The sequence below is a fragment of the Saccopteryx bilineata genome, chromosome 5 (assembly GCF_036850765.1).
Source record: "Saccopteryx bilineata isolate mSacBil1 chromosome 5, mSacBil1_pri_phased_curated, whole genome shotgun sequence".
NCBI lineage: Eukaryota > Metazoa > Chordata > Mammalia > Chiroptera > Emballonuridae > Saccopteryx > Saccopteryx bilineata.
The window spans coordinates 7,552,028-7,577,812 of record NC_089494.1 but is presented as its reverse complement, the minus strand read 5'-3'; the positions used below and the strand labels follow the sequence as shown (position 1 = coordinate 7,577,812).

The window sequence follows — 25,785 nt, the reverse complement described above, 5'->3', positions numbered from 1 at the left end:
CATCCCGGGGGCTACACGGAGAAACACCAGGCTCAGTCAGAAGGCAGAGAGAGAAAGGGAGAGTGGCCAACAGCTTTGACTGTGGTTTCTGTGGGAAGGAACGGGCCAGACGGAGTAAGCGGGTTCAGGATTGGCTAGTTTGAATAATTTCAGTGGACTCAGGGCAGATAACTGCCCCTCGTTGTCTGCCCCTGGGGTGACCAGAAGGTAGATAATGGCCCAGAGTGTAAGTCTGGCGGTTTGGATGTCGACCCTGATTGCTTGGTTTGCGTTTGAAAGGTGTGCTCCCAAGTGAGTTCTTTACTATCTGTAGGAATTGGCTAGCCCTGGGAGAGGTGGTTTTTCCAGGGTCAAGAAGGCCCCAGATGTCAAAGCACCAGAATAGAGACAGTGAAAGGCAAGGTTAGACTGACCAGGCGGTGGTACAGTGGATGGAGCTTCAGCCTGGGATGCTGAGGACCCAGATTTGAAACCCCATGGTTGCCAGCTTGAGCGTGGGATCATAGACATGAATGACCTCATGATCACTGGCTTGAGCCCAAAGGTCACTGACTTGAAGCCCAAGGTTGCTGACTTGAGCAAGGGGTCACTCGCTCTGCTGTAACCCCCCAGTCAAGGCACATATGAGAAAGCAATCAGTGAACAACTAAGGTGCCACAACTATAAGTTGATGCTTCTCATCTCTCTCCCTCCCTGTCTGTCTCTTTCTCGCGCGCTCACTGAAAAAAAGAGAAGGAAAAGAAAGAAAGACAGGGTTAATCCACCAGGCTCCCAGAGTCGAGGCCTGTCCTGGCCTCACCCCCCTTTTCTCCTTGAAATGGACTCGGCGAGCCGGAAGGAGCCCAGGGACCTCACACCGTCTCAGACCTCCCCTGAGACTTTCCTGCTTCCTTCGTCCCACCATTGCTGCTGCTGGGCTCCAGGGCAGGGACAGTTACTGCCTGGCCACCTGGTCATAAGATGCTCGTTGATCTCCTTCGTGTTCACCCCAGGTGACAGAGGCCCAAGTCTTTCATAAAGAGCTTTTATTAAAACTTAGCAAATAAGCCCTGGCCGGTTGGCTCAGCGGTAGAGCGTCAGCCTAGCGTGCGGAGGACCCGGGTTCGATTCCCGGCCAGGGCACATAGGAGAAGTGCCCATTTGCTTCTCCACCCCTCCGCCACGCTTTCCTCTCTGTCTCTCTCTTCCCCTCCCGCAGCCAAGGCTCTATTGGAGCAAAGATGGCCCGGGCGCTGGGGATGGCTCTGTGGCCTCTGCCTCAGGCACTAGAGTGGCTCTGGTCGCAATATGGCGACGCCCAGGATGGGCAGAGCATCGCCCCCTGGTGGGCAGAGCATCGCCCCTTGGTGGGTGTGCCGGGTGGATCCCGGTCGGGCGCATGCGGGAGTCTGTCTGACTGTCTCTCCCTGTTTCCAGCTTCAGAAAAATGAAAAAAAAAAAAAAAAAGAAAGAAAAAAAAAAAAACTTAGCAAATAAGTTGTCAGGGTCCAGATCTCCATGGCAGAGAGGGTGGGCGGCCCAGCCGAGGAATGCCAGGAGCCTGGGCGTCAACCAAGGACAGTTCGCTTTGGCCTCAACTTGGGGCACACAGACTGGAGGAGGGACACAAAGCCGGGGTGGCGACCTGTGGCCAGACCGCAGAGAACGGAGGACCACTGAGTATCCGGAGCCCGAGAAGCGTGTGGACAGAGCCACGCCGTAGGAAGAGTAATCTGGTGTCAGTGTTCAATTTAGCTGAAGACCCAAGTTTAGACACACTTAGCAGAGCCTGTTGTGTGCAGGTCGGGCCAAGAGCTCCACAAGCTTTCTTCCATTTATCCCTTAGACCCCCTCTGTCAGGTGGCTTCTGGTTTTTGCCCTATTTTATGGATGAGAAACCATAGTTTAGAGAGGTTCAGAGACTTGTTCCAGGGCAGTAACTGGTGGAGCTGCGAGTCCCACCCAGGCAGGTGCTGGAGCCTGTCTGCCTGCCCTCCCTCCCACTGCGTGCTCCAGTGGGGGTGATGTTTGACTTGGCCAATGGCAGAGAGGCCTTCTGCAGGGGCTCCCGGGGGGAAAGCCCGGCAGGAATGGTCAACTGACAGGCCTGTCGTTGGGCACTGGAGGCTGGAACCGTGGACCCCCGGTAGCTGGGAGGAGGCTGATGCGTTTAACAAAAATGGGGAGCCCGGGCTTGGGGTGGGGACATGACGTGTGTAGGGTAAAACTTGATTTTATGTGGGGGCACATGGCATTATCTGGCTAGAACAGAAGATAATGGGACCCAGAGCCAGCCCCGGTCTGCCCAGGCTTCCCGTAAGGGCCCTTGCCATTGTTGAGTGCTTGGCTCATGGCCACCTTAGTCTTCAGCCACTTCACACCTGACCTGAGAGATGGTTGACCCACCTGAAACTGCTTCAGGTGCACGTCCGAAGGGCCAGCGGCAAGCTGCTGTCCGTGAGTCACTCCGCTGGGCCCCGCTGTGGTCAGCCTGCTTGGCACGGTGTGGGTACACTTTTAATTCCATTACCTAATTGGCAAAGAACCGTCTGTCTTGTGTCTACATTACTTGCTGGGCCTTTCCATTATTTAACTAAGTCCATAAAAAGCAGTGTTCCCAATTAAAGCTTTTGCTTTTCCCTGGTTCTAAATTCATTTATTTCTGTAACACGGCTCCTGTGCTCTCAGGCCTTGGCTGGGATGAACCACCCAACAGGCTGACTCATGGCCACTGCCCTCATTTCCACTGTGGTTTCTATGGGGATAGACATCCGACCGGCTCAAAACGAGGTGAGGGCTCGGAGATACCTGACGATTCTCAGGCATTTACGCACCTTGTTTGTCTAACCAACATCTGTTTCCATGGAAACATGCAGACATGGTCGACCAGTGCTCTACAGTAAACTTTTTCTTATCTCATTTTTTACAAATGCCAAAGCAGTGCATGGCTTTTTCCTATTACCACAGATTTTTGGAATAATAGAACTTTTTTGTAGTGAGCCATGTACATTTCTAATTTTGACCTATTTGATAGATCCCTATACTTAAATGCATTCTCCCTTATTTCATTTTACAGTTTTTATGTGATAAACTTGTTTCTACTTACCCAGTCAAATAATTCACTTTGCATTCTAAGATGAAACAGTGTCTTAGACCTGGGAACAAACCTGGAGAAAAAACCGTGTATGACCTGCTGTCCCTTCCAACTTCAGGACTTGAGACCTGTGTCCTGGGGTAGGTGACAGCGTGCTTGCAGCACTGACTTGGGCGTGAGGACTCAGGGTCTGTCCGACCCAGACTGAGCAAGGCTGTATCTAAATTCTGTGTGCCACATGACGATACATAAAATGTGGAACATGTCTGCTGTATACAACATAGAAAGAGAAGCAATCCTCCATTAGTAGTGAATAAAATGAGCAACGTACCATCCTCAGTTTTGCGGAATGACAGAAAGTGCATTGTGAGTCACGCCGTATAAAACTTGAGCTAAGGTCTGCTGCTGAGAGCTGTCACACAGACGTGAGTGAGATCTTTGAAGGGAGAAAGAAGCAGAGTGGAGTCACATTGCTGTGGGGGGGACACACCGCAGAGAGTTTGTTACGTGCGCGCCTCATTCAGGAGCCCATCGGGTGGTACTTTTTGGCATTTATTTTAATATTATCTCGCATGATTGATTCATCTTTTTTTCTTTTTTTTTAGCTGCTATTTATGGGCACTGCCTTTGATTCTCCACTAGTGAAACTGTCGGTGCCCCTCGGGCAGGGGCAGTGTCCACTTTGTTATCCAGGGCGCCCCCTGGCCTAGCGCCCGTGGGCACTGGCTGTTGGTAGGGATCCGCCGAGCGGTGCACACTGCAGGCTGTTGGTAGGGATCCGCCGAGCGGTGCACACTGCAGGCTCCTTCCCGCACAAGTCCCCCCAGAGGGAGGTGAGCAGGCGGGTCACCCGATCGATGTCCTGGGGACTCTTCCCGAAGTGCACACGGCGGCACCCCACCACCCAGACCATCAGAGCCCCCATCTCGGAAGCCCCCTCACGCTCCCGCCCTGCTTTTCTGGTTTGTATAAGTGGACGCAGACAGGCCGACGGACTCTGAGTCTGGCCCAGCTGCTTTGTGGTTGTGAGTGGTACGCCTTAGCCTTTGCTGATTCCAGCCACCCCAAATCTCGGCGGCTTCAGAAAGCAGCAGTCTTTTCCTCCTGGTTCTGTGGGCCTGCCGGGCAGGGCCCTCAGCTGATTTCATCCCCAGCCAGGCCCATGGCTGCATCTGGCAGGGGTCAGCTGGGCAGGGAGGTCCACGGGGGCTTTCCTCACAGCCGGGCAATGGGCCTGCCCTCCTGCACACGGCCTCTCTCCTCCAGGGGGTTTGCTGGGCACCTGCATGGCACTGTCCTCACCAGGAGGGCAGAGGCCCCACAACCCTTAGGGCCTTACTTCTCTCACATCCCACTGATCAGAGTCACGGCCATCCCGGACTACAGAGGTTAGGAAGTGACTTCACGCCCGCCTGGGCGGCTGCTCTGCACTGCGGAAGGACGGACGGACGGACGGCTGTGCTCGCTGGCAGGGGGCGCGTCTGGCCAACTTTCTGCCACGCTGAGGTTCACCTCAGAGCAAACCACTTTAGGGCAGGCAGCCTTTGCATGCCCAGCAAATACTATTCTGAAGTTTCACACATGCACAAAAAGGCAAAAAAAACCAAACCCCAAAACAAAGAAATTCTTTTCAATTGAAGTTAGAGTTCTGGCAATCTAAGCTGACATTTGTTACCACCTAAACTTCACCAGATGGGAAAAGCCGACTATTTCAGTGTGCATCTCGTCCTGTAGTCGTGTGACCAGTGTCTGCTCTCAGTCCTTAATTTCAGAAACTATCTTTTCTTCCTAACGACTGGAGAGTAGTGTTGTAAAGAGTAAATGAAACTGTCCGTGCACAGCCTGCGCAGGGAGTCTGGTGCGTGTCCTGCGTTCGGCCAGCGGTGGCTCTTCCGTTTCCTCCTCCGGCATCCGCGGCGAGCAGGCTCTGGGAACCTGACCAAACTGACTTAGCCAGAATTCATCGATATACTTCACAAAGATTTACCGAGCACCTGTTGTGTGCCAGAGAGGACGCACAACCTTACTGATTTTTCCATCTGGGAGTTCTTTGTTCTTTTGTTTTAAGCACATACATATTCGTAATTGTTATATCATCCCACAGTGTGGAGCCCTTTGTCATGAAATGCCCCCTTCATCAAGTGATGTTCCCAGTGTATGTTGTGTGTCTGGTGTTAACGTGGGCGTTCTGGCTCTCCTGTGCTGGTACACGGGGCAGCACATGGCCTTCCCCATTCTGTTACTTCCAACCCGTGTCTGGAATTAAAGTGCTTCTCGTAGACAAGATGTAGCAGGATGCAGCTTTTTTAAATCCATTCTCACAATCTCTGCCTTTGACTGGAGTGTTTATTTAGGGCGCTTACATTTTTAAAAAGTTTTATTGAGGTATAATTTACATAACATAAAATTCATCTCCTTTCATTGTACATTTCAATGATTGTTAGTAGGTTTACAGAGTTGCGCGGATGTCCCCACCATTCAATCTGGGGACATTCCCATCCCTTCAGAATGGTCCCTTATGACCACTTTGTAGCCAGCCCCTGTCTGCCCTTCCCCTCCTCACCAAGCCCCAGGCAACGAGCAGTCCACTCTCTTTATAGATTTGCCTTTTCGAACCATGCCGTGTCGTCTGGTGGCTCTCACGGAGCAGGATGTGTTTGAGGTTGAAGCGTGCTGTAGTATTGCCGGGGCCACTCCTCTTCGTGGTGGACAGTAAGTATTCCGTGACGTGGATATGCTGCTCTTCACTTGCCCGCCCGCTGGCTGGAGGACAGCGCATTGCTTCCCCTGTCTCAGCTGTTACAGAGAATGTGGCCATGAACATGTGTGCACAAGTCTTTGTGTGGTCATTGGTTTTCAATTTACGTTTAACTTTTTAAAAAACAGGTTTTTCCCCCCAAAATAGCTGTACCCATTTTTATACTCCCACCAGCCATTTTCTCTACATTCTCACCAAAGTTTGTTACTATCTGTTGTTTTAATTATAGCCATCCTAGTGGGCGTGAAGGGATCATTACGTTGTGTTGTAAATTTGTTCTTCCCCCATAATTAATGATATTGAGCATCTTTTTATGTCCCTACTAGCTGCATTGTTTCCTAGGGCTGTTGTGACAAACTGGGTGGCTTACAGGAACAGAATTTATTGTCTCATGGTTCTGAGAGCTGGAAGTCCGAAATTAAGGTGTCAGCAGGGCTGTCTCTCTCAGCACTCTGGGTGGGGGTGGGGGACACCATATCCTGCCTCCTCTGAGCTCCTGGTGTCGCTGCTCCCTCCACCCCCACCCCCACCCCCGTGCTTTCCTGGGCTGGCAGCTGTGTGGCTCCATCCTGCCTTCTTGTCACATGGCATGTTTGCCTCATGTGTCTTTGCATCATCTTCTTATAAGGACATCAGTCATAGTAGATTAAGACTTCACCCGGCCCTGGCCAGTTGGCTCAGTGGTAGAGCATCGGCCTGGCGTGCAGAGGTCCTGGGTTCGATTCCTGGCCAGGGCACACAGGAGAAGTGCCCATCTGCTTCTCCACCCCTCCCCCTCTCCTTCCTGTCTGTCTCTCTCTTCCCCTCCCGCAGCCGAAGCTCCATTGGAGCAAAGATGGCCCGGGCGCTGGGGATGGCTCCTTGGCCTCTGCCCCAGGTGCTAGAGTGGCTCTAGTTGCAACAGAGCGACCCCCCCCAGGGCAGAGTGTCACCCCCTGGTGGGCAGAGCATCGCCCCCTGCTGGGTGTGCCGGGTGGATCCCAGTCAGGCGCATGTGGGCGTCTGTCTGACTGTCTCTCCCCGTTTCCAGCTTCAGAAAAATACAAAAAAAAAAAAAAAGACTTCACCCTAGTTCAGTATAACCTCATCTTAACTAATGACATCCACAAAAACCCTATTTTCAATTAAGGTCAAATTCTGAGGTACTGGGGGTTAGGACCTGAATGTATCTTTTGGGGATATACAATTCAACCCATAACACTAGCCACTGTATATCTTCTTTCATCCATCTTTTAAATTGGGTTGTTTGTCTTATTATTATTGAATTGTGAGAGTTCTTTATGTGTTCTGGAGATAAGCCCTTTTTCTGATACATGATTTGCAAATATTTTCTTCCAATGTGCGGCTTGTCTTTTCATTCTCTTAATGGTGTATTTTGAAGCACAAAAGTTTTTAATTTTGATGAAGTCTTTTTTTTTTCTATTATGGTTTGTGCTTTTGTTGTTGTATCTAAGAACACATGGCCCAAACCACAGTTTATCAGGTTCAGCACCGTTGCCATTTTGGTGCAGACAATTCTTTGTGGTGAGGGCTGTCCTGTGCGTTGTAGGATGCTTAACAGCATCCCTGTCCTCTACCCAGCAAATGCCAGTATTATCCACCCCACTCCAAAGCTGTGATAACCAAAAATGTTTCCAGACATTACTAAACGTCCCCTGGGAGGCAAAGTCATCCTCAGCTGAAAACCACTGGCCTAAATCAACATTACAGAGATTTCCTCCCATGTTTCCCTCCAAGTTTCATACCTTTCATTGTTCAATTAGATTGAGGATCATTTTTAGTTGGGTTTAATTCTACTATTTGCTGTTTGTTTTCTATTTACCTAATCCGTTTGTTCCTCTGTTCTTCCTGCCGCCTTTTGTATCAAACACACATTTTTTAATATACCATTTTAATTACTCTGTTTTTGGGCCGTATTTGCCTTTTTCTCTTCAAGCTGGTTCTAGCGATTACAACGTGCATCTTACGACAAGCCACTTGGCGTTCCTGCTGCTTTGCTGCTGGTGAAACAGGCGCACTCTGCCCCAGCATGGCTCCGTTTCTGTTCCTCTTCTGTTTCTTGTTGCCCTTTAGGCTGCATCTACATTTATTATCGAGCTAGTGTTACAAGTTTCTGCTTTAAATAGTCCCACATCGCAAAGGAATTTGAGGCCAGAATATACGTACCCACCCATGTTTACCATCTCCCCGCTCTCTGTTTCTTCCTGTGTGAAGTTGCCATATGAGGTTACTTCCCTTTTGCCCGAAGCACTGCCTTTCGTGTTTACTGGCATGGCAATTCAGGCCTGTTAACAACAGATTCTCTCACTTTTTGAAATCTGGAATTGTCTCTATTTCACCTTTATTTTTGAAGGACACTTTCACTAGAGTTAGACCTCTTGGTGGCCAGGCTTTTCTCTGCCACTTTGTGTCATTCTGTTGTCTTCTGGCTTCCGTTGTTTGAGGAGAATCCAGCTATTATTTGTCATGTGTCTGTTTCCCTGAGAGAGATGAGTTGGTTTTCTCTTATTACTTAAGGTTTTCTCCTGATCTTTGGCTCTCAGCAATTCCGTGTGCCTTGTTGTGGTCTTCTTTGTGTTTATCTTTTTTAGAATTCTTTGAGCTTCTTAGGTTGGTAAGTTACGGGTTTTCACCAAATTTGGGAAGTGCTCATCCATTGTTTATTCAATTATTTTTTTTCTGCCCCTTTCTCTTTCTCCTCTCCTTGAAACCCAGTTATACACATATTATTCATTTTGTTTGTTTGTTTATTGATTTAGAGAGAGAGAAACATTGATTTGTTGTTCCACTTATTTATGCATTCATTGGTTGATTCTTGTATGTGCCTTAACTGGGCATCAAACCTGTAACCTTGGCATCTCGGGACGATGCTCTAACCAACTGAGCTACTTGGCCAGGACCCATTACACACATATTAGAATACTCGATATTATCTAACAGCTCTCTGAGGCTTCCTTCATTTTATTTCAGTGTTTCTTCTCTCTGTTTTTGGAGCCCATTACTTCCTGTTGATCCATCTTCTGATTCACTGATGCCTCCAGCGTTCTCCTATCCACTGTTGAGCAAAATCCACTGAAGTTTCATTTCAGTTCTTATACTCTTAGCTCTCCAATCGCCATTTGGTGCCTCTTTATAGTGTCCATTTCCCAGTTGAGATTTCCTGTCTTTTCACTCATTTTTAGTATACTTTCCATTAACTCTTCAGCACATTTTTCTTTAATTCTTTAAACACTTTAGTAATAGATGCTTTGAAGTCTTTGTCTGCTAAATCCAACATCTGGGCCCTCTCAAAGCTAATTCTACTGGCTACTTTATTTTTCCTGAGTCCCAACCACACTTTACTGTTTCCTGGCCATGTCTAGTGATGTCTTGGTTTGAAAAGTAGGCATAGTAGATTATGTTGTCATGATCCTATGTTATGTTGTGGTGGTGTTTTGTTTAGCAAGCAGTCAGCTTGCCTGGTCTCTTACTGAAATCTCTCTCCACTGTGGTAGACTGCTGGGGTGTCTCTGCTTCTTATCTCCCCACCCTCGGGTCTCCCCATATCGTCTCACTGTTAAGAGATCTGGGCAGAGATAATGCAAACCAGTAGGGTTTCTACCTCTGCCACTTGAGTTGTGTGTAGGTTGAGGAATACATTGAAATGCACAGAAAACTTGCAAGTTTCCCCAAGGTTTTTATTTTCTTGGGGCTCCCTGGGTTTCTCTGCACTTTAGCAGCCTCTCTGGGATGCAGGAGGTTTTATCATCTCGGTCCTTTCAAGGCTCTCTTGCTTCCAGAGACCACTCCCCTCCCCCTAGTTCTAGCTGCTCTGCTGCTGCTGGTCCTCTACCGGGTCCACACCTTCAGCCCGTCCAGCTGTGGGTTTCCTGCCTGAAATAGGCGGGACACGCCCAGGCACAGGATCATAAACACACCCTTCTTGCCTGCTGCAGCAACTCTTCCCCAGTGAGCCAACACCGCCCGCCCAAGCTGTTCTCTGCCATTGGTCATCTTCCAGTATCCAGAAAGGATTGTTCTCTGTTGTTGTTTGTTTTTAAAATATATTATTTATTGATTTTAGAGAGAGAGGGGTGAGAAGGGGAGGAAGAATAGGAAGCATCAACTCATAGTAGTTGTTTCTTATATGTGCCTTGACCAGGGAAGCCCGGGGTTTTGAACCAGCAACCTTAGCATTCCAGGTCAATGTTTTATCCACTGTGCCACTACAGGTCAGGCTGAAATGATTGTTTTTAATGAATCTATCACATTTGATTTCTGTAGAGGAGAATTACCTGGACACTCATGTTTCTATTACCAGAAGTTAGCAGACACTATTCTAGGTCCTGGGGATATAGCAATAAACAAAACACTTATTCTGTGGGGAGAAAACAGACCTTAAACAAATAAGCCAGTAGAAATATATGTCAAATGGTGGCATGTGCCTTGAAGACTGTAAAGGAGGAGGGGCATGAGGGAGTGGCTCCATGGTTAACAAGAGGAATAGCACATGGCAAGGCCCTGAGGTAGAAGCAGACTTGGGGGGTTCTAGGAGCAGCAAGAAGTAGGAATAAAATGTAGAATCGGAGAAGGTAGCTAAGGTCAGATCAGCTAGGGCCCTGGGAAGGACATTAGCTTTTTTTTTTTAATTTTATTTATTTTTTTATTTTTTAACTTTAAAGAAGAGAGAGAGAGAGAGAGGAGAGACAGAGAGAGAGAAGGGGGAATGAGCTGGAAGCATCAACTCCCATATGTGCCTTCAGGCAAGCCCAGGGTTTTGAACCGGCGACCTCAGCATTTCCAGGTCGACGCTTTATTCACTGTGCCACCACAGGACAGGACAGGACATTAGCTTTTATTCTGAGAGGAGAGAAGCTGTTAGAAGGTATTAACTGAGAAGTGATATTAAGTCACTTAGAGTGCCAACTTTCACAATGAAAAATAAAACTGCCAAGTGAATTCAGGAAGTCATTGACGGCCTGGCCCTTGTCATTCCTGTACTTGAACTGAGCTTTGAGGCACTGGGACCAGATAGCCTGTGGACCTCAGGAATTTCTAGGCTGAGGAGGCATTTGAGTCAGGGGCCCTAGTTAGGGTCCTGCCTCTGCCATGTGCAAGCCTCAGTTTCTCTAAAGGGGCCAGTTCCTAACTGCCGTGAACTAGAGCGGCACTGAGCTCAGAGTCTGACGCACCGTGACATGTATTCAGTACGTGGATGCAAATCTCCTGTATGCACCAACCAGAGCTGTGAGGTTGGTCAGTTGCCTGATGGGCCCAGGCTCCCAGCTTTAAACTGCTGCGTGATCTGTGATTGTCCTTCTCCTTCTCACTGTCATCTTCCAGAGTCTGTGGCTCATCATCCTGAAGGTCACTTTCAGCTTCCCCTTCATTTCCTTGTCTACCCCACATCTGGCTCAGGCCTCATCCCCCCCTGCCGATTGCCCAGCCTGTCCTGCATGTGGCCACCAGACCATCTTCCTGAAGCAGTGCTTGGGGCACACAGGGATGTGATCACTTCATTTCTAAACTGGGGAACGTTTGAAACATTCCAGAAAGGACAGAAAATAACAGAACAGTGGTGGGTCTGTCCTCTGTCCTGCTTCCTGCCCTCCCCGGAACTAGCCACTGCCCTGAAGCCGGTGCGAACCCCCCGGGGACTCCGTGCTTTCATAACCCTTTATGTTGCCATAAACAATGCCCACTTTGTTTTATGGTATTTAGTTTTTCATAAGTGGCACAAGACTCTATGATTCATATACCGACTTGCTTTTCTCATTCACCATGACACGTTAGAGACTTCCTCCTACCAATACGTGCTGCCCACATTCATTAACCGCCATGTGGTGTTCCACTGTAAGACGAAGCCACCGTGTTTTGTCCGTTCCTCTCTGAGGGATAGCAAGTTGTTCCTGTTATTCACGGTGCAGCAGAGAGCCCCCATCCCTGTCTCCTTGTACACACCTGTGAGCGCCTCCCTGAGTGAGGTTCACACCTAGACCCTGAATTACCGAGTCAGGGGGAATGCGGGTCCCATCTTTACTAGACACTGCCGAACTGGTCCCCAAAGTGGCAGACCAGTTTGCGTGCACTTTCACACGACCCTTTGAAAAACCATCTCTATGTCCCCCATCACCTAATAAAGTTAAGGAGACCCTGGCTACCTTTATATTTTCTTTCACATTGCAGCTTTGTTTCATCATCTATAAAAATAATCATTACAAATCTGGATCAATGAGTTCATCTGTGGCACGTAATGACCACAAAAAAATAATCATTTCCCTTCTATCCATAAGTATTTGCCTCTCCCCCCTCCCCTAGAGCTGTGTGGAATAAGTCTAATCCCAAGTGTCCAGGAGGCGAGTGTGGACACCGAGGCTGGGGCTGCCTCGCTCCCTGAAAGATAGCCTCTTGGCAGGTCAGCTTATTGCAGCTCATGGGGTCTTGGAGCCAGTTCTTGTCTCATGTCACGTGTGCCTTTGACCATGTGCTGTGCCCCCTTCCAGGTCTACTGTGACGGGGAACAGACAAGGCCAAGCACGGAAGCCTCTCTCTACCCATCTCATCAGGTGATTGTGCTGAAATGGGCTCAGTGCACGTTAGTGTTGAGTGTCAGCGTTATCCTCACAGTCCACAGCGGACTGGAACTTGCTGGAGGGAGGCTCCTCATGTCTTGCCTGGCCAGGGCTGGGGCCGAGGCTGGCAGGTGGTCGGAGTGGGGCTGGGGTAAAAGCAGGGAGAAGAGAAGTCGGATGCCCTCCGTGGGGGGAGGGGGAGGGAGGCTGTTCTCAGCGCAGACTTCCAGCTGCAGCTGGCCTGTGAGGTCCTTCCCTAAAAAACAAATGGAAGTTCCTGCTCCCCTATCCATCTCCCCTGCACCCCAGGGGCTTGAGGAACACTGACAAATTCTTGCTTTTCAAATCTGCATCATCTGGATGATATGAGGACTTTGAGGTTCATCTAAACATTATTTCAGAACATACGCGTTTTATTGAAAAAATAGCTTTTCCAGGCCCTGGTCGATGGCTCAGTGGTAGAGCGTCGGCCTGGCGTGCAGGAGTCCCGGGAAGCGCCCATCTGCTTCTCCACCCCTCCCCCTCTCCTTCCTCTCTGTCTCTCTCTTCCCCTCCCACAGCCAAGGCTCCATTGGAGCAAAGATGGCCCGGGCGCTGGGGATGGCTCCTTAGCCTCTGCCCCAGGCGCTAGAGTGGCTCTGGTCGCAACAGAGCGACGCCCCAGAGGGGCAGAGCATCACCCCCTGGTGGTCAGAGCGTTGCTCCCTGGTGGGCGTGCCGGGTGGATCCTGGTGGGGCGCATGTGGGAGTCTGTCTGACGGTCTCTCCCCGTTTCCAGCTTCAGAAAAATACAAAAAAAAAAAAAAGAATAAAAAATAGCTTTTCCTTAGGACATTCTTTCTTTTATTATTATTCATTTTAGAGAGGATAGGGAGAGACAGAGAGAGAAGGGGGAAGGAGCTGGAAGCATCAACTCCCATATGTGCTTTGACCAGGCAAGCCCAGGGTTTCGAACCGGCGACCTCAGCACTTCCAGGTCAACACTTTATCCCACTGCACCACCACAGGTCAGGCATCTTAGGACATTCTTGATGACACGTGAGAAGATACCTTTACAGCCAGGGGTGCGTTGCAGTTCTGGAGGGTGGTTTCTGGTTAGCTAGCCCCGCCCACTCACTCAGGGTCAGGGGGCACACTTAGCCCATGAGTCTGTTTCTCTTCTGAGACCCCCATCAACTGAGCGCACTCATATAATCCCTGTTTTGAAGCAACTACAGTCCTCTTGATGGGGGATGCATGGAGTCCAGACACGGCTGTGATGGTGGCTTTCTCCCTCTGTCCCACAGAAGCAATCTGCTGTCTTCCCCCTGTGATCCTTTTGAGCCTCCAGGTCCCCTCTGACCCTGTGTGTTACATATTTCAATAACCGTGGCTTTTCGCAGAGCAACTTGGCCATTATCGCCGTATATCTTGCTGTTTTCACTTCGACTTCAGAAAAAGATGAAGGAAGCAAACTGAGCAGTGAAGCAATGGGTTAGAACAGTGGTAGTCAACCTGGTCCCTACTGCACACTAGTGGGCGTTCCAGCTTTCATGGTGGGCGGTAGCGGAGCAACCAAAGTATAAATAAAAAGATAGATTTAGGCCTGACCTGTGGTGGCGCAGTGGATAAAGCATTGACCTGGAAATGCTGAGGTCGCCATTTCGAAACCCTGGGCTTGCCTGGTCAAGGCACATATGGGAGTTGATGCTTCCAGCTCCTCCCCCCTTCTCTCTCTCTCTCTCTCTCTCTCTCCCTCTCCTCTCTCCCTCTCTGTCTCTCTCTCCTCTCTAAAAATGAATAAATTAAAAAAAAGATAGATTTAACTATAGTAAGTTGTTTTATAAAGATTTATTCTGCCAAACTTAGCGAAAATCTGACATAAAGTACTTGGTAAGTAATTATTATGCTTTAACTTGCTGTAACTCTGCTTTATAAATTTTATAAAGTAAAGTTACTTCCCTACTTTATATATCACTATTACTATGGAACCAGTGGGTGGTTAGAAAATTTTACTACTAACAGAGATACAAAAGTGGGCGGTAGGTATAAAAAGGTTGACTACTCCTGGGTTAGCAGAATCAAGGAAGGGAGAGTCCTGGAGTTTCTCTGGTTTCGATCGTGTGATTATTCACCGAACTGGGGAATAACCAGCTGCTCTTACCCTGGTGTGTTCTGTGAATGCGGAAGTTGCTGTCTAGAACAAACAGCTTCTGAGCATCACAGTGTGTCCTCAAGGAATCGGGACTTCGCTCCGGCTGCGGTCCTGGGCACACTCCCCCAGAAGGATGCAAAGGGGCACGGGCCCATTCCACTGGGGGATATATGTTGGCTACACTGCCTGCCCAGTCACCTTGGTCCACCCTTTCTCTCCCATGTGGAGTGTTTTTCCCTTATTTTTACAAAGAATGAGATTTACAATTCAGTGTTCTTAGGTGTCTCAAATTTAAACTGTAGGTAGCAGTCTTATAATTATTTCAAGTGGAAAACACACTTGATACTTTTACTTGTCGTGTGTAAAACCACTTGAATACATTCTGCTCTCTGCATTATATCTGTAAGAATCTGAGTTTTCAAATGCATTTAGTGGTTAACCTTAGTTTTGTTTTCAGGCCAATTGCTTAGAATCTGGTTTGTCCGGAGTATTATGTATCTAAAGCCTCCAGTTAAGAATCTTGTAGGTGTCACAAGATCACCGAGCTGCTATGGGGAAGCTTCGTATTAGAGCATCTACATTCATCTCAGCTCAAGTGCCTTTTTTTTATGAGGCATTCTTAATTTTCTTGAAGTAATCAGTTATCACTAAGCTCTACCTTTAGTAATCTGATGCATTTCTGCTCGAGTACATAAAGACCAGTAATTTTAGTAAAATTCCTTCCAACAATGGTATTTAAAACCCCGCCCTAACGAGGTATTTATTCTCGAAGCATTTCCTTATTCATCACCTCTGTCCTTAACAGAGGAGACTTCAAAATATGTTTCGTTTGGAATTCCCAAGCAGCTGGGAGGAGTGAGCGACGTGGGCCAGCGCCCTTTGCCCAGCGGGGCTCGGGCACCAGGACATCGCTGCCCGCAGCGGCCCGTGCCTGAGTGCGGCCTCGCTCCCGGATAGAACGCTTGCGCTGTAACTGGCTTTGCCTGTGTCCTAGGTTTGCCCGTTGCAGAAAGTTCTTATACATCCTCAGTTGTTCTCCATTTGGCAAGAGCGCCTGCTATCAGCGGGCATCGTTCTCGGTAGGCTCTCTGCTTACACTTCCCACCACAGCTCGTGGTTTCCTCCGCCTTCCCGCATCTCCCTCCGCGGATAGTTTCCCAGGTGTTGCTGGAAACGGGCTGAATAGTATTGAATTAAGCCCTGGCTTCTCTTTGTTACATTGCACTTTCCAGCCCGACTGGCTCAGCTCAGCTTACTGTTGCTCTTTACGTCTCAGGAGCCCGGACGATGCCTCCATTTCCTTTTCACCGCTATTCGTGTTTCTCAGGAAAACGGGTGACGGCGACTTGTTTAGATCTATACGGCGTACGGCTTTTCCAAGCCAGAGAACTTAAGAAAGTGCCTCCATCAGTGAGTCATGATTTTAAAGGAGTCCGCAAGGTGATCTCATTTGCTGGATGGAGAAACCTGGGCACTCCCAGGAGCCATGGCTCTCCAAACCAGAGCCGCAAGTGGAAAACTTGCTCAACCAAGAACTGTCCGTTTAAGGACGTTTACGTCAGTTTTCTTACATGTATGCATTTAACGTTAGCATGATATTCTTGAAAGCACCAATAGTTTTAGCCCGTGTCTTGCCAGTGGAGAAACTGGCAGAGTTGGCAAGGTCTGCAGGTGGTGAGTAGGCGGCGGTGGCCCCGGGCGCTTCCTCTCGCCCACACTTCCACAGTGAACTCCGCAGCGGGAGTTAACTTTTATTAAAGCGTTCGTTCTGTGAGGGACCAGCTGCAGAACTGGTCCTGTGTTTTTGGAGGTTAGGGAAGGCCTGTCAATTACCAATGAAGTACTTTTAATGAAAAAAACTTCAACTGTTTTAACTAAAAAAAACAAAATTACTTAAGTATTTTGGTACATCTCTTCCTAACTCGTTTTTTGAACAAGTCAGTCAATGAGGCTGCCACATGTGAACGCTAGTTTGTGTGTGTCTAGGTTGACCCGCGAGGGAATGTCGTACATACATACTTGTCCAGGGTAAAGAACTACTTTTGCCAGCATTAACCGAGGTTAGCTGCTGACCATTTATTTTTCTTTAAAATGGATGTGGGTAGTTGTTTTGTTTCTTTTCTTCTTCTTCTTCTTCATTTAATTTTTAAATTTATTTTAGAAAGAGGAAGGGAAGGGAGAAAAAGAGAGAGAGAGAGACATCGATTTGTTGCTTCACTTAAATATTCATTCGTGGGGTGATTCTGTTATGTGCCCTGACTGGGGACCGAACCCGTGACCTTGGTATATTGCGATGATGCTTTAACCAGCTGAGCTACCTGGCCAGGGCTTGTTTGTTTCTGAATGTTTCAGATTTCGCCCTGGCAGGGAAGCAGCATATCACCAGGACCACTGGGAAGTCGTGAGTCACAAGCCCATTTCCAGCAGGTGCCTCCGCGGCTTCGTTCCCTGGAAAAGAGCTGAAATGCTAGCCTACTTCCCAGAGCGCCCTGCCCCTCACGCTGGCCACAGAGCCCGCTGTGTCCTGCCACTCACGCTGGCCACAGAGCCCGCTGCTTGCGTCCACAAGGAGCAGTCCTTTTCCTGAAATAATCATATATTGTACACACTCTTGGGTCACTAAGGTGTTGGTATTTTAGCAAACTGAACTCTGAGCCGAGGCAGCGGTGTAAACCTTACCTAGCTGTCCCAGTGCTGACCTCAGGTAGGGCCTCGGAGATAGCGTTACCGCCAAGGGACCCCGAGTGAAATTTCAGGATGGTGGGTATCCAGCACTTGGCAGGGCTGCCGACTCGGGTAAAGCCGCAGCAGGAGAAGGCGGCTGCCGGATGAACGGTTAGGTGAACCGTGAACCTGGTGTTCCAGGGAGGGCCAGAGTGGGTTCTCTGTGATTAGACGGGGCGGGAAGCGAGTGGGATAAGACCGTGGACTCCAGCATGCTGCTGTGGCCCACCTCTTCACACTCTGTGCCCACTTGAACTCAACCTCAACCAGGCACTGGGGACCCTCAGGAGACCCGGTTAGTCCAGCCTGAGCCCCATCAGAAATAGGCTTCTCTGCAGAATCCGAAATGGCTGAGTCAGAGAGATCTGGGTGGCTCCCGTCCCAAGGCCAAGCTATCACCATGGACTTGTCACTTTTCTCAGACTAAGTTTCCGCATCAGACACGATCAATAATGAAAGGATCCAGACAGCGTCGTTTTGAGAGTTAAGATACAAAGTGCTGTGGACCTGTAAAGTGGGCTCCTCTCTGGTGCTATAAGAGGGTGCCACAAAAATGCTCGCAAATGGACACTGGCGGCAGTCCACGCGGCCCACGCCATCAGTAAGACAGGCTGGCTGTCGGAAAAGGCTCTGGGTTGGTCTGGAGCCTCCTGGTTCTGGTCTGCCTTTGGGAACCACCTAGAGTAAGTCAAATCCCCTTAACAGCCAATCCTGGGGGACACTGTCTAGTGGTGGCAGATGGCGCGGACTCTCTGTGTCCTAAGAAGACCCTGGAGAAACAAGGCTGCACCCCTGGCAGCAGCCCCAACCAGAGGCAGTCCTCCTGGGAATTTGAGCCTTCAAATCCCTTGGAAACCAGCTCACATAAATCAAATTCACAAAAGACTGGGGCATCCAGAATGACTGGAAATTAGTTTGGAAATAAAATAGGGTACTCATGTTTGCAGAATAGAGCTTTCTCTTCCTGTTGGCAGGCTCAGAGAAACCAAATTACAGGTTGTTGAGTGGACAAGGAAAGAGGGGCAGGATTGGTTAGATGATCTCAGGGACTGTTGTCACCAGGATGTGATGGCCTGGGGCACCCCCCTACCCCAAGACTGGACCAGCACTTGGACTGCCAGCTTCCACCCGGGCCTCCCCCTCCCCCTTTCCCACTCCGTAGCAGGCCAGCTCCCTGCATTCACGCGGACACAGCCCTTCCTTAGTCAGCACCTCCGTCAGATGCGGCTCTGGTCGGTCTTGTGCTGATCTTTGTGACATGACCTGCAGGGGACAGTGCGATCGCCACAGTCCTGGCAGAGAGCGGGCGAGGGTCCGCATTGCTCTGAACCTTGCTCGGCCGGCGTTTGATTATACACAGGCGTGTAACATCTTGTATATGCTCTTATTTTGTTTTTAACTCCTCTCTTTTTATAGTTGGAAGCTCTTATTTTTAAGATAGTTGTAGATTCACGTACAGTTGTCAGAAATAATACAGAAAAATCTTACATACCCTTTGCCCAGTTCCATCCAGTATTAACAACTTGCAAAACTTATACTGCAATCAGGAAGTTAACGTTGGTACATTCAAGACCTAGGAGACTTCTGTTATCACAAGGATCTCTTTGTGGCCTTAACCCCTGGCAACCACTGATCTGTTTTCCATTTCCACAGTTTTGTCATTTCAAGGATGTTATATAAGTGGAATCATACAATCCATAACTGTTGAGGACTGTCTTTTCTCAACTACTTCTTTTTTTTTTCCGTGAGAAGAGGGGAGATAGTAAGACAGACTCCCGCATGCACCCTGACCGGGGCCCACTCAGCAAAACACATCAAGGGCTGATGCTCAAAACAACTGAGTTATCCTCAGTGCCCGGGCTGATGCTTGGACCAGTCAAGCCCTGGCTGCGGGAGAGGAAGAGGGAGATAAGAGGGAGAGGGAGGGGAAGAGAAGCAGATGGTTGCTTCTCTTGCGTGCCCTGACCAGGAATCAAACCCAGGACATCTGCACACCAGGCCAGCTTTCTATCCACTGAACCAGCTGGCCAGGGCCTGAGGATTGGCTAGTTCCACAGAGCATTTCACTGTAGGTACATCCAGGCTTGTGTGTGGCAATAGTTCATGTCATGGATGTACCACAGTTTTTTTAACCATTTTCCTGTAGAAGGACATTAGTTAGTCCCATCTTTTGGATATTGTGAATAAAGCTGCTATAAAATTTTTTATACAGCCTGACTGGTGGTGGCACAGTGGATAGAGCGTTGACCTGGGATCTAAGGTCTCAGGTTTGAAACCCCAGGGTCACCGGCTTAAGCACGGGTTCATCCAGTTTGAGTGCAGGTTCACCAGCTTGAGTGTGGGGTCACTGGCTTGAGCCCAAAGGTCACTGGCTTGAAGCGCAAGGTACCTGGCTTGAGCCCAAGGTCACTGGCTTGAGCAAGAAGTGACTGGTTCAGCTGGAGCCCCTCAGTCAGGGCACATATGAGAAGCAATCAATGAACAACTACGGCGCCACAACTGGGAGTTTATGCTTTTCATCTCTCTCCCTTCCTGTCTCTCTCTCTCTTGCTAAAAAAAAAAAAAAAGTGCAGATGTTTGTGTGACAATGTTTCCATTTCTCTGGCATAAATGCCCAAGAGCATAATTGCTGTATGGTATGAAGTTGCACGTTTTGCTTTTTAAGAAATTGCCAAACTGATTTCCTAAGTGGCCGTAGCTCTTTTGTATTCCCATTAGCAATGTGTGACTGATCTATACTGCTCACAAAAATTAGCTTTGTATTCATTTTGAAATATCCCCTAATTTTTGTAAGCAGTATACTTTCTCTGCATCCTGACAATGTTTGGTGTTGTCACTGTCTTTTTTTTTTTTTTTATTATTATTGATTTTGTAGAGGGAGGAAGGGGGAGGGAGAGAGAGAAAGAAACATTGAGTTGTTGTTCCACTTATTTATGCATTCATTGGCTGATTCTTTTTTTTTTTTTTTTTTTTTTTTTTTTTTTTAAAGAGACAGTGAGTCAGAGAGAGGGATAGACAGGGACAGAGAGAGATGAGAAGCATCAACCATTAGTTTTTCATTGCGCGTTGCAACACCTTAGTTGTTCATTGATTGCTTTCTCATATGTGCCTTGACCGCGGGCCTTCAGCAGACCGAGTAACCCCTTGCTGGAGCCAGTGACTTTGGGTTCAGGTTGGTGAGCTTTTGCTCAAACCAGAGGAGCCCGCGCTCAAGCTGGCGACCTCGGGGTCTCGAACCTGGGTCGTCTGCATCCCAGTCCGACACTCTATCCACTGCGCCACCGCCTGGTCAGGCACTGTCTTTTATTTTAGCCATTCTGGTTGGTATGGAGTGATATCTCACTGTGGTTTGAATTTGCATTTCCCTGATGGCTAGAGTCCTGTGACCTTGCTGAACTCACTTATTAATTCAAGGAGTTATTTTCTGGAGGGAGTCAATTTCCTGAGATTGTCTACATAGACAAGCATGTTATCTGCAAATGGAGACAATACTATTTTTTCCTTTCTGATCTGTATGCTTTTTATTTCCCTTTTTTGCCTTATTGCTCTGCCTAGAACTTTCTGCACTATGTTGAAAAGAATGACAAAAGTAGAAATCTTTGTCTTCTTCCCAACCTTAGGGACAAGCATCTAGTCTTTCAACATTAAGTATCATGTTAGCCATAATTTTCTGTAGATCATTATCAAGTACCCCTCTGTTCCTATTTCTCTGAGAGTTTTTGTCATATATATATTTAATTTTGCCATATGTTTTCTTTATTCACATTAATATGATCATGTGATTCTTTTCTTTATAAGCCTGTTAATCTTGTGGATTACAATGATTAAATTTTAAATATTGAACCAGACTTAACATATTGATCTAAAAAAAAAAACCATATTGATCTATTGCTCTGTTTGCTAATATTTTTAAGATTTTTTCCTTTTTTTAAACTTGATTGTTAAGAATTTTTGCATCTTTATTCATGAAAGTTATTTTTCTTTTTACGGTATTTTCTTTGCCTGGTTTTGGTACCAGGGTAATAATTAGCTTTATAAAATGAATTAGTAAGTAATCCTTCCCTTATGTTCTCTGGAAGACATTGTGTAGAACTGGTGTTACTCTTTTAAAAGTTTGATAAAATTCTTCGTTGAAACCCTATGGGCCTGGAGATTTCTTTACTGTGAATTTTTTAAATGATGAGTTCAGTTTCCTTAACAGTTACACTATAGACTACTCAAGTTATCTATTTCCAGTTGAGAGGCTTGTGATAATGTGTGTTTTTTCTTTGTCTTTTTTTTTGCGACAGAGAGAGGGACAGATAGGGACAGTCAGGAGAAAGATGATAAGCATCAAGTCTTTGTTGCTCAACCCCCTCCTTTCTCTCTAAAATAAATTTAAAAATAAAAAGATTTTCTTTGATTTTAGAGAGAGGATGGAGTGAGAGTAAGGGGGGAGGGGAAGAGCAGGAAGCATCAACTTGTAATAGTTGTTTCCTGTACGCGCCTTGACCGGGCAAGCCCAGGGTTTTGAACCTGCAACCTTAGCATTCCAGGTCAACACTTTACCCACTGCGCCACCACAGGTCAGGCCCTTTTGCTTGCTTTGGGTTTATTTCTTATTTTTTCTATGTTCTTGAAACTTGGTATTTTTTAATTTGTCTCAATAGTGCTTATAGTTGCTCCTTGAAGCATTGTGATGATGGCTGCTTTAAAATCTGTATCTGTTATCTTGATATTGACATCTATTGTCTCTTTTCTCCTTACATGTTGAGTCACCTTTGCTTAAACCTGGGTATTTTAGGTATCATGTTAGGAGACTTTTGATCTTATTTAAACCTTGTTTTAGCTTCTTCTGAGGCCACCCTGCAGGGCGAGCCGGCCCTTCTCATTCCTGCGGGGGGTGGGGGACTGCAGGCTCCCCACGGGCCTGAGGCTGTTGACGCCCAGTGTGTTGGGGTGGGAGGGGACTCCCTGGTTCTGCAGGGCAGGCGTGGCAGTTCTGGGTTCCCACTGGGCCTCCACCCCTCTGGCTAGAAGGTAAGAGTGTCTCATCACTGGTCCCATGTGGCCTCTGTGATGCCAGGGGAACATGGTGTGCGGTGAAGCAAGTGTTGAGTCTCTACTAGATCTTCTTCAGCACCCTCCCAGCATGGAGGGGGATCTCGTTCCTGCCAAGGGGGTGGAAGTCATGCTCTCCGCTCACTCAGGATGGAGGGCCTCGTTCACGGCCAGCAAGGATGAAGCTCCCCCTCCTTGCTTGTCCTTCTCTGATCCCCCCCCAGCTGGCGGTGTTGGGGCGCCTCATTATAGCCGGGTGAGGGTAGAAGTCTAGGCTCCTGAAGGCCCTCGCTGGTGTGCTTGGGGGCAGGCAGCAATGTTTTCTGTGGTGTTTGGTTATTTCCTAGACGTTCTGTAATGCGAGGCTGCCCGTTTCCTGGTCCTTCGGCCAGAGGGAGCAGGCTGTGGAGTGACTCTTTCTGTCTTTCCAATTCATAGTCCTGGGTTGCTGACTTTCTTAGCTCCAAGTGTGAAATCTATAAGGCAAAAAGGAAACCCAGAGAACTCTCGCCTTTCATTCCTGTGTCCCAGGGTACTTAGCCAGCCTGCCACCTCTCCATTTTTTAGAGTCTCTCGTGTCTATTTTATATGAAGTGTCCAGTGTTTTGTGTTGTATTTAGTGGGAAGAATTGGGTGAGTGTGTCCACACCATTTTCCCCAAAGCAAAACAACTCCTCTCTCTTTGCTGAGTCTTCTTACTTATTGACTAACCTACGTGAGAAATAGAGCCTATACTAGGCGTATACTAGCCTGTACTATGTATGGCGTGTGCACATGAAGATGCTTAAAAGTTATTTGTAGACTGACTGATTTGGCTGTTCACATGGTACCTTGACCTCACAGAGAGAAAAGTTCTGGGAACTGTGACAGGGCAGGATCATTGAGCGCCTTGCTGGACCTCTTCAAGCCGTGGTCATGCCAGTGTTCGTGGGCACCCAGCTTCCCACAGGCTGGCGTTCTGCCTCTCAGCTTCGTGGAGAGCTTATGCGCCCAGGGCGGAGACCCTTCACAGTGCAGACCCACGAGTTGCTGTGGGTGGGCTGAGGCCTTCTCATTTCGCGGCAGGTGTCCGCTCGGGGGACCCATCCCTCTGGGAACTTGTGGCAGGGGATGCAGAGCACTCACCCCATGTCTCCTTTGAAACAGGAGGACCATGACATCATGGAAGCCGATCTGGACAAAGATGAACTAATCCAGCCCCAGCTTGGAGAACTCTCAGGCGAGAAACTTCTGACCACGGAGTACTTGGGAGTGAGTGTCACGTGAAGGGCTTGGGGGCCCTGCAGTAGAAAGAAGGGGTGGCCCACTGATGGACTGAGCATTTGCCATAACACATAAGGGTTTGGTCTGTGTTTATGAGAAGTTCCACGTTAGCCAGTGTGCTTCCAGAGGCCCTGATGTGGCCCTAGCTACCTGTCACAAATAGGCCTGCTGGTGAACAGAAGAGGGATTAGAATATCACTGGAGGGCACACACCAGGGACCTTCATAGTATCTGATGGTCAGCCCACCCTCGGTAGGGATCATGTTAGAAGGGAAGGCCACAGTGGATCTGGGCGTCCTGGGCACGCGGCTGAGGGCCGAGCCGTCCGAGCAGAGGAGGCTGCCCGCTGAAGCAGAGGGTACAGAGGAGCAGGTGAGGGGCTGAGGGCGGAGGGCCATACGCATGTCAGGAGTGGGAGACAGAAGAGGGACCCCGGAAGGACAGACAAGAACTATCAGAGAGGCTTGGGGAGACCCAGGAGGACACAGTACCAGGGAAAACGGAGGGGGGGGGGTTCAGGACAATCTGACCCGTCCAGGCATCCGAGCAGCCTGTGGAGTCTCATGTCTATGATGGGGCCACGGTCTGGACTCTGAGCTCCCTGAGGGCTGGTGCTCAGGCCGCCCTGGGAGCACGGTGCGCCACCCTCCAGCTGGGGCGTGAGCAGGAGGCCGCTGCCTGGGGGCTGCAGGAGGGGTCAGCAGGGTGGCAGTGTGCGTGTGGCAGTGTCAGGCCTGTGTGTCTCCTGGACCAGAGAGCGCAGGGGTGAGCCGGTGGGGTGCTGGAGTGTCAGGTTTCTGAAGGGAGGGCAGTTACAAGGGATGAGGACCCGTCCGGACAGAAGCACTGTGGCCCTGTGACGGACGGGACGGACGGACGGCTACATGCATAGAGGCGGAGAGCACTGGCCTTCAAAGGAACTCCTAGAATTCTGAAGCTGGTGGTTGACTGGGTCAGCTACACGGACCCCGAAATCTCCTCAGACAAGGCGGGTTGGTATTGGGACAGGAGGCAAAGACGGTGACGTGTCACGCAGGTGTCCTGAGCCTCCATAGGAGCGAGGAGAAGTAGAAAGCGCCCGTCTGTGCCCACTGCTGCTCCCCACCCCGTCCAGGCCCTCACCACCACACTGGGCACTGGTCTCCCTGGTCCCCTGGCCATGGTCCCCTGGCTGGAGTGCAGTATTTGCTGGTAGAACCTGAGCTTGGAGGATGGCTGAAGGCCCAATCATGAGGGTACTACAGGCAGAGGTCTGGGACTTGAGCCTGCACGGGCTAGGAAGTTGGAGGATTCAGAGCAGGGCAGTGGCTCAGTTTGACTTCGGATTTAATATAACAGCCCCTGTTCTCAGTCCGGCTGCTTTGCGGAGAATAGACTGTAGGATGAGAGTGGGAGGAGAGAGAGGCTGGGTAACTGCCGGACCCGACCCCAACCCGACGTGGGTGAGTCTGCTGCGGGCCTCTGTCCCCAGAGTGTCTCAGGATCAAAGGAATGAAACTGACTGGGGAGGCTCCGTTTACAGGTCAGGTGGGGAGATGCCTGGGAAAGGTTGGAAGTGAGGAAATCTGGTTCCGGTTGCTGTGGAAGTCCGGAGCCTAGACCAGCCTTTGTCCCGTCGTCCGTCCCTCCCCTCCCCCCCAGCATTCAGCTTTCTCAGGGAAGGGCGGAGCTCTGTCTGATGGGACCTGCTGTTCCAAAAGCATCGCTGTCCTGCTCCAGGGGCAGGTGCTGAGGAGAGTGGGAGGCAGGCCGGTGGGGCTTCGGTAGTGGGCAGGGGTGGTTGCCGTCGAGGGCGCAGTCTGTGCTTGGGACATACATACCCAGACACCCCGCACAGGCCCGGGAGGGTCAGGAGGGGTCCATGGAGCCTTGTCGGACACACACCTGAATACAGCCCCTTGGCTAAATAACTGAGAGCACTCTGCATGGTGAAACGCCCCAGCTGAGAGCTTCCATTGATGTGAGGACTTCTAACAACAAAGCAAGATCAGAACGAGCTGGGACAGCTGGTTTAATCATGCAGATTGGCGCGGCATGAAGGGACAGAGCTTTCAAAGCAATCAATAACCCGTGTAATGGCACCCGGAAACGGTGTCACCACAGCATGCAGTTCTGAGTCTCCTCAACGTATATATACTATCCTCTTACCAGAAGGAGACATTTTTTTAAAGATTTTATTCATTATAGAGAGGAGAGAGAGAGAGAGAGAGAGAGAGAGAGAGAGAAGGGGGGAAGAGCAGGA

General features: G+C 49.1%; 1 protein-coding gene across 1 annotated transcript in view; it reads left to right on the top strand.

Annotated features, from left to right (window-relative positions):
* The window catches only part of ARMC9 (armadillo repeat containing 9), a 150,130-nt gene that overhangs the window by 96,620 nt on the left and 27,725 nt on the right, over nucleotides 1–25,785 (top strand). Inside the window, exon 20 of the mRNA XM_066280587.1 lies at nucleotides 23,427–23,531. Coding sequence (XP_066136684.1) covers nucleotides 23,427–23,531 — 105 coding nt within the window. The remainder of the gene's footprint in view (nucleotides 1–23,426; nucleotides 23,532–25,785) is intronic.